A 9,686-nucleotide genomic window follows, 5' to 3' on the forward strand; every position below is an offset into this window, starting at 1 on the left:
GCTTCAACAAGCCTGGCGTGCAAAGTAAAAAAATACCGTTAGGATTTGCTTTGGGAGGGACAGAGCGGTCTACCAAAACCCCAAAACGTAGAAGCAACCTACTGTCTAATAGCCTATTGTACTATTGTCTACTTCAATCACCTGCACTAATCAAACATGACAAAACATTCCTAAGAGCATGCAAAATGAAAAATAGTTCTTTAAGCCTCTTTGTTTTTGCCATTTTTTTGATTTTTGATTCTGTTAGTCATAAATTTAAACATAATTTTATTTTTTCGTTAATTTTGGGACTCCTATCAAAAACAAACAAAGATAAATAATCTATACCTTTATGTGGAGTGAACCATTTTTTTTTAATCTTTCTGTGGTTTCCATTCACTTTTGTATTACTGTAATGCCAGGCCTACACCTAAACTCATAATCCTGCTAAAACAATCCGGTTTAGTCTGATGAACTACCAGTTACAAAACACAGGCCAAGCCAGTCAAACTGGTAGACCATCTTACTCATCTGGAAAGTTATTTTCCATCTTATTTATTACTAAATGAATCAATACATTTTTATTTTATCACTAGAGAACCTTTATGTTAACCTCCGTATCTATTATTCTGGCTTAGATTCTTCAAGAAAAAAAAAAGAATTATAGCTGGTTTAAAAAAAGGTGTAGACTAGGTGCTATTTGGTGGACGCCACCTATATTTTGGGTGCATGCAACCCAAATTTCTAGTCAGCTCCTCTATTAATTCTGTAAGTTTCACCCATGAGCAGCATCTTTTTGCCGGTATGAATTTTGCTTGACGTGCTGCTGGTGAGGTCTGCCAAATGTTTTTTTTATTTTTTTTATTTTTTTATTTTTTGTAAACAGAGGAATAGTATAAGTAAATGAAACCTCAATAGGAAAAGCATGGACTTTTATTAACAGATTACTTTCATAGTATAGAAAATTACAATATTACTGTTATAAAGATGTTTTTAAATATTAAGATAGTCAAGATAGATAACTATATTGCACAGAATGTAAATGATAAAACATATGTATTTCATAAAAATACCCTTCTGGTTAGTTAAATACTGTATTAAAGAAAACTGTACAAGGTTTCTTGTTGAAACTCAAATGCCTTATTATGTTTTATCCTTTACAGTGTTTGGTCAAAACAGTTTTCAGCCACCATATCTGTCAGACTGGAAAAAAAACAGATGCAATGACAAGTGCTGCATCATTCTGGTCCGACTTGTTAGTGCAGGAGGCAAAAGAACATATAGATGGCCTCACAAAACATATCTTTGTAGGTGTAGATGTGCCGCTTAGCTTCCACATTATATAAGGAAACCTGCCCTTTCCCATAGTCCACAAGCACACCAATCTTTCTGGGATTGGAGTAAAGGGAAAGGTTGAGAGAATGGTCTGTTCCAATGGCATAGTTGGTCTTATTTCGTAGGCTGGAAACCAGTATCCATTGCTGGGGGTGACAGTTACTTTTCCCTTCCTGTTTACAGAGTGGCGGTCCAACCCCAAATGGCAGTCTGTCTTGCCTCCCACCTCCACTTCCCAGTAGTGCAGATCATCTGTAAAGGCCTCTTGGCCTAGTACACACACTATACAATCAAAGAGCTCTGGGTTGTTGGGGACAAGTTGGTGCCTTTCTCCACACCTCACTTGCTTCCTGTCTTCTGACAGGATGAGACAAGGATGAACTGTACTGGGGCCCAAGGTCACATCCACTGATTAGGATTACTTAGGATTACTTAGTGGTTTAACCTAACAGTATTTTTATAAAAAAAAAAAAAAAAAAACCCACAATAATAATAAAAATGACACACCTAGTTAGATCACAAAATGCCAGAGCTGTTTTATTGTGAGTCAGTTGATTTAGTTACTAGTATGTCAAAAGTTAGATAACAGCTCAGTTTATGTTTTATTGCACTAAATGCACCACTTTTATAGTCGTCACATAACTGCATACCCCTGTATTTTCTTTATCTCTGCAAACAGTGAAATTTATTGGATAAAATTCAAATGTTAAATGCAAACTAACATTTAAAAATATAGTATTTTGTTCAATTCCTTGATACATTCTTGGCTGTGCGTTCAGTGATGAAAGATCAGTTAATGATAAGCCTGTGTAAAAAATTCAAAGGTGTCTGCTGGTTATGGTCTAACAATTTATGCTTTGCAACATTTTTATGGATGCAGTGATTTAGGTATTTAAAGACAATTCTTGTCACCAATCTTAAACACATTAAGCCATATGTACATTTTCTAGAGTGAAATGTCTTAACTACCCGAAAATACAACAGTTACTTCACTAGTTCTATTTCACTGCCACTAGATGGCACTGACTTCCCTTCAATGCTTTCACTGATTGAAAGACAACCCCCCCGAATGTAAAATATCCATGTGCTGTATTACAATGAAACACAAATGCATATCCTAACAGAATTATTGTAAGTTTTCCTCCTGGAACTGCCCTAGGAGTTCACATACTGAAGTGTCGACTGACTTTGTACCAAGATCAAAGGTCACTGTGACTTCAGCCCATTCTTTGACTGGCATTGGCGTTTAGAGATGAGAAGTGTAGCTCTTTAGACAGGGCATTCTATTTGAGTAAAATAATAATAATAATAACAATAATAATAACAATAATACTTAATGTTATTATTATTGTTATTATTATTATTAATTCTCAAGCCAATCTGTGAGCCTTCATGCCCTGTGAGACTTTGTCATCTAAGAGACAACTCCCATCAGGAGAAAAATCTTACATAGAGTAGTAGGATAAAGGTGATCATTCAATGCATCCTTCTATACATCCAGCACATACACCCATCCAGCCACAACAACTACCGGTCTGTTGCACTGACCCCCATCATTCTCCTTCTACCAGGCACCATTAAGAGCATCACTGTGTGGTAAGGGGGCTGCACTGCCTCCTGTTGAAAGATTCTGCAACACCTAGTGAATGCAGCCAGCAAGATCATCTGTGTCTCTCTGCCCTCCCTTTTGGATATCTTCCACACCCGCCTCACTAGCAGAGCCATCAAGATCGCTGCTGATCGCTCCCAACCATCAAACCTCCCCCTCAGCCTGCTGCCTTCAGGGAGAAGGTAACGGAGCCTCCGGGCTTGTTCAAACAGCTTCATCCATCAGTCTGTCAGGATGTTAAACTCTGTCCATTACCTTCCCCCCTTCCATCTACACCTGAACTTAAAAAAATCTACAGCTCACTATACACTTCTTCATGGCACACAAGACACTTTAACTCTCTGTATATATCTGACACTGTTGCACTGTTTGATTCCTCTGAATGTCCACACATATAGTGGCATTGACAATAAAGAACCTTGAACCTTGAATTAATTTATAGTGATCCTTTCCAGTAAGGGGACAAGTGGACTTATATAATGCCATATGATTGCCGTTTATAGTAACCACAATTATATTATATTATGTTCATAGTACATATCCTCCTGTATATTTCTGTTTATAGTAATAACAATATATTTTCTTTATAGCACATACCCTTCTGTAAATTTCAGTTTATAGTAATAGCCATCTGTATATTATGTTCATAGCACATATATATTCATCTGTACACTATATTCATATTACATATATATTCATCTGTATATTATATTCACCGTACATACACATCTGTAAATTACTGTTTATAGTAATAGCCAATCTAATCTAATCTAATTATTAGCACCTGGAAAGTAAACATTTCAGATCATCATTTTTATTATCATTAATTTAGAATTTTTGTACATTTTGAATTATTTAAATGTTGGCTACCAGCCACAGATATATAAAGAATCAGATAGTCTCTCCAGACAATAACATGGTTAATGATTTAAAGATGACAATTAACCTTGGTGACTTGGGGTAAATAGTAGTATGTTTGATGCTTAAAATATCTATATAGGCCCCAACCCTCAGTCCAATGATGCAGTCATCAGTCTGGGTCAGGTTGCTCAGCTCTGCACTTCTCAGCTCGTTGAGCTCCAGCTTCAACTCTGATCATTCCTTCTGCTTTGTGTTCTGCTGAGCCCCGTCTCAATTCAATTGCCTCCAGCAGCTCAGCCTGGCTGCGCTCAACAGAGCTCTGAAGATCGCCAAACATGTGCATGCTGTCCTGTGTCTCTCTTTTCGCAGAAATATACAAATGAAATGAAATAAATGAGACAAAAGAATGGAAAACAGGAAGTATTTTTGGATTTTTTTCTGAATTACTGGACTGTTCAGCTGGTTAAAATGTTTTCTTTTCTATATAATTTTGTTTATATGAATTGTTCTAGATAAACCCTTTGAAGTTGCTTTGACCTGCCATAGCAACAAAAAAGCAAAAATATACACTTTGCATGAAGCAAGAGTCCTTCTGTTTTTAAAAAAAATATTTATAAAAATTTATTCCACTGATAAAGAAATTTATTGTGCAGCATGTTTGAAAACACAAGACTTTGCCTGTATAATCTTAAATCTTAAATATATTCCCACCAGCTTGAAAAATATGTATTAAAAAATGTCAAATATTTTTATATGTAAAAAAGAAATCACTGTTTCTTGTAACCTCTATTGTATATAAATGTTTAACATTATCCCATTATCCCAAGGGTGTGCACACTTTTTCACTCAAGTGATCAAACAGCACTTACTTTTTTCTTCCTTTGACTTTTTTTTTTTTTTACTTTTTTAATCTCCTCTATTGTCCTCTGCCTTTGTCCAATCATTTCCTGTATTGCTTGTGATGTTAATCTATAATGAATCTATATTGAATGTGGTATACAGAAGAGGAAGGACAGCAGTCCATACTACATTCATTATACAGTGGAAGTTGTTCAGCACAGTTTGTTGCATACTGTATGCACAGCTCATCACTAAAACACACTGTTGATTGACACTGATTTTCAATTGATAATCATTGTATACTTGATTTCAATTTTTATAAAAGCATCACTTGACCATATTTTCCTTTCAAAACCAAGAATTAGAAAGAATTAAGCTACAGTATTTACAATGAAAAGCATTATTGTCTAGTTAAGGTCTTCATACCTTGCTTGTCAGCCACCCCTTTTCTGCAGGGATGTTATGAGATTGGTGATCTAAATCTTCACACTCTGAGCAGATACACTCCCCATCAGATTTGCAGAAGAGATCCAGTTTATGGTGATGATTTGCACAGCATGACACTTTTTTTGCTGTCTGCAGCTCCACTCAGTGTATCCCCTGAGAGACACTCTTCTCAAAACCTTTTGGGGGCTGCAATTTATCAGATTAATTTTCTTCCGTCCACCGGTGACTGACAGTTATAATTTTCAGAAGGAGGAGATGGCTTGGGAAACCTATGCTTCATTTCAATAAAGAGATCCCCAGGCAGCTGGCAATTGTTTGAGCCCTTTTCTCCATCCATCTTCCTTGTAATTCTCCTCTCCCAAACCCACCACATGACCCAGTGTCTTCTTTCATCTTCTTGAAATGCACTGTGATCCCTTGAAGAGTGCGATTGATGTGGAGATCAGGTTTCTTCTTGACGTATTTCTTGCACAATGGGCACTGATAGTTTGACTCCATTTCAGTAATGCCCAATGCAGTTCATGCAATAACTATGTCCACTTGGGGTGGAAACCGGATTGTCAAAGATGTCTAAGCAGATGGAGCATTGGAACTGCTTCTCAGAGAGGACTCCAGGTATGACATAATTCTACAGCAAATGTAGAAAGTGAAGTGAGATGGAAGAAGGGAAAGAATGTATCGAAATAATTCAACACTGTAAAAGGTGATTCGTTGTCTCAACAATTACAAAGTATTACGATAAGTAAATTTTACCTAAAACATTTCTAATTTTTTTTTAGCTTTACAAATTCAAATTCTTGTGTTACATTACTGTTTTGTAAGTTTTCTGTATTATATTTTAAAAATACATCCACCCATTGCAGGTTTGCAGGAAATTTTATAAATTCTTGTTCAGAAAGGTCTGCTTTGAAAGTATATAGGGAGCACGGAGTTGAACTCTAAAAACAATAGCAATGTAAATGTAACAATGTTATATTATATGCAATTTACAATATATATTGTCTTGTTCTTTACATGTGTTAACACTTTGCTTTTTATTGGCTATTTAAAGTCATAGGTTAAACATCATTCTTTACCTCCTAGTCCACAATGATATGGCCATGCAAATTTGCAGCTCAGTTTTTTCTAAAAAAAACCTGATGGACTCGAACATTATAGATTACAGCATGATTGTCTAGGTCGGCACTGTTCACTTACATGTGTTTATCTTAGTTGTCCATGTTCATTGTAGACGTTAAACTCTTAGTTCACACTTGAAAAGGCATCATGTCCCTGATGATATACACAGACCTGGGGAGCACATTTCCTTCTCATGTCAACCTTGTGCCTCTGTCACATTTCCAACAGACACTGCCTTGTTCACACATCTCAGACAGCATCGAAAACATTTTTAAACTGTGTGATTGTGTTTGTAACCATTGTGATTTTCAGGCAAATGTTTATGGCACATTTCCTGCACACAAAAGCAGAAAGCATCCTTACAATTGTCAAGATAAGGATAACTGGACAACAGGAGATAGTCAAGGACAGTCCATAGAATTTCTTCAGTAAAGGTGACCTGCCTTGTTTGACATCTCTCAGGTACATATTTACACGTACAGCTTGTGTTAATAGGTTTTTGTGTCTGACTGGCTAAATTTGTCCAGTTATAAAAATTAAGGGATGTTAAAGGTCTAATTGTAATGAATTACTTGTTTTGAAGGTCAAAGAAGAATTCAGGAGGTTAACAACTGTTGGGCTTGAAACAACATTCATGGCAAACCAGAACAAATACACAGACTGTTCTTTGTTTCGAACCAAAAGAGGAAATGCTAGATGGCAGACAATTTAAATATGCTGAATCACTTACACATTATTTTGTTTGCACTTGCTTGTGTTTTTAATGTAAATGTTTTATGTATCCTTGCCTGAAAGCATTATTATTGTGCTTTTCAGAATAATGCTGTGGAAAAACAATGAGAAGATTCAGGGTTAATGGTGTACCTGTCTGAAACCCCCCACAGAAACTCTCACCAGGCATTACGAGGAGAGTATCTGGAGTGCAAAGCATGCAAATTAATTGATGTTTCTCATTACAGAGCTGCAGTATTTACTGACCGTCAACCATCTGTAAATGAAAGTAAATTCCAAACTTATTCAACTTAACCAAATTAATGATGTGTATGTGGCAGAGACATGTTTTATATCTTCATTAGAAAAGTAAAAAATAGTATCAAGGTGAATTAAGTTGTTATTTTGTAACATTGTTTAAAATTGTCCATAATTTAGAATACTTTTATTTTATTTAAGGATCCACATGGGGGTGGGGGGGGACAAAAAAAAAAAAAAAAAAAAAAGCAGGAACCGCCACAGCATGTGCATAGAATGGTCACAAAAGGTGGCTCTAGAGAAGATCCCATGGAGACTGAGTGCTGGAAGGCAGTAGCAGTTTGACGTAATTTATACTGACGTACGTGTCCTTTGGTGACACTTGTTTTCAGATTGCTTAGGAAACTCTTCCACAATCCCACAAAGAAATGTGTCCTAGGTTGCATGGGTTAGTTTTGAAAACACAAGATCAACTATCAGAGTCGGTCTTACCTTGAATGCAGGTGTCCTTCGAAGTCACTCGGTCTTCTAACAAAGTGTCCTTTTCAAGTTCTTCTACCCAATCAATTGTTTGAATGTTTAGATGAAGGAGTCAGACTTAGGGAGGCCTTGTTTTTATTAATAGCAATGTAATAGATAAATGTGTAATATCTCTAAAGTAAAAATACAAGGAAAAATACAAAAAAATCTCCTTCAAATAATCAAACCATATAGAATAAGTAAAAGTAATTAAGATGCAAAGATAAACCAAGAAACTCTCCAAGTGTAAGCCTGTGTTTTTTCTCTGATGCACACACACTATTAGCAATAACTGAGTACAACACATTAAGCTTGCCTTTAGTTGAATGCACACTAATAACTGGTTCTAAAACCCTTTTTATACAATTTATTAGTATGCTTCTCATCATGCTTCACAGTAACCTCTTAAAATCTCTAGGTCAAAGCAAATAGCCATATATGGGTAAATATATTCCATGAGCATACAAAAGATTACATAAGTTCATATAAAAAGTAAAGAAAAAAAATCATTCTATAAAATGGAAAAAATAGCAATTTCTATAATATTCTTTCAGCAAAAATGTGTCTTTATCCAACTGTCTAGGTGCAGTGTCTGTTCATCCTGTTGAACCAGCTTCCTTCTGGATCTCTTCTTCACAATTTGAATCAGATACATTCAATTTCTTCATTTCATTCAAACAGTTTCCCCATTTATTTTAGTTTATTTTCAATAGCTTCCTTTTTCCTTGCTTTGTATTTGTCGTCAATTTCATTTTTCTCTTTTTGCTGCATTAATTTCACTTTGTTTCTTTATTGTATTGGATGAGATTGTGACATAAGGATAACCAGGTGCACATTGTATGGCAGTTACGTGTGATATGGCAGTTACTCCACTCCTAAAATTTCTATCCACAGGTCCCAACCCCTCACCACCGTTGAACTGTCAGCAGGTCAGCCTGGTAGGCCTGCAAAACTGCCATGGTGTGCAGGAACGCACCTGCTTGGCCTGCTGCTGTGTAGGCCTTACCCACAAGGGATGAAGTAGTCCTACAAGGCTTGGTAATAAGGGCAGGTTTCCTCCATGTGGGCAATGTAGGGCAGAGATAGCTTGCAAGCGTCTCTTCAATCCCAGGCATCGCCCCATACCCATGACTTTCAAGCCCGTCAATGGCTGAATAGTCAGACATGGCAGGGGGGAAAAAAAAAGAAAAGACATGCTGAATATGGATTTCCCCAAGACCTCACACCTTGGCATGGAGGTGTGGGAAAAACGGCAACCACCTGCGTGAAGTTGGCCTGCGGCTTGAAGTCAGAAAGCGGTCGTTTAGCTTAGAAAGGACGACATTAACTTCCTCTTCGGGCCAGTCTAAAAGTAACCTAGACACAGCTCATGTCACCACCTCGAGGAGCTCCTTGCATGCCAGCTCTCTGAGAGGGAAAGCCCCTCCCCACCCACTTTCCCTCGCTGAACTGCCGATGCAATCGGTGGCATTCGAGGAGCTCCTCGAGGTGGTGACACGAGTCTGCGAACCCCATTATCGAAGCCTGAACCGCGAGGCGCAGCCAAAGCTGAAAATGCAGCCAGGCAGGATCCAGAGAGTACACAGAAGGAATCCCTCACAATGCACGCAGCCAGCTCCTGATAAAGCGGGGGCACGGATGTGCACGTCTCTTAACATGCTTGGATTGCAACAGTTTTGTGTTTTCCACCTAGCTTTCCCTAATTAACATACACCCCACACTCAGATAGATAGATAGATAGATAGATAGATAGATAGATAGATAGATAGATAGATAGATAGATAGAGCTGTCAAGTGTCATGCCTTTTGGTCTTTTCTCCCACCACACATTGTATTTCTCACGCAGAAAAACTTACTATTTATCATATATTTAATATGGCACAGTGCCCAAAATGTCTGTACACACCGCTCTCTCTATGGAACCGGGGCAGGAATCAAGCGCGTCTCCCCTGGTGTTCTTAGTCGAGACTGACACTGATCGACTCAAAAAGAAAAAGAAAAAAAGAGG

At 37.3% G+C, this 9,686-nt stretch overlaps 1 protein-coding gene across 1 annotated transcript; it reads right to left on the reverse strand.

Annotated features, from left to right (window-relative positions):
- Positions 1-1,177: 1,177 nt before the first annotated feature.
- On the reverse strand, positions 1,178-8,793 carry LOC113635156 (E3 ubiquitin-protein ligase TRIM39). The gene is given in 10 exon segments (XM_047811907.1): positions 1,178-1,252; positions 1,254-1,444; positions 1,447-1,722; positions 2,452-2,560; positions 3,818-4,016; positions 4,018-4,139; positions 5,051-5,206; positions 5,360-5,573; positions 5,575-5,699; positions 8,599-8,793. Coding segments are annotated over 10 exon segments (1,662 nt in total).
- Positions 8,794-9,686: the final 893 nt, after the last annotated feature.

This window comes from Tachysurus fulvidraco, chromosome 1, assembly GCF_022655615.1.
Source record: "Tachysurus fulvidraco isolate hzauxx_2018 chromosome 1, HZAU_PFXX_2.0, whole genome shotgun sequence".
Taxonomy (NCBI): domain Eukaryota; kingdom Metazoa; phylum Chordata; class Actinopteri; order Siluriformes; family Bagridae; genus Tachysurus; species Tachysurus fulvidraco.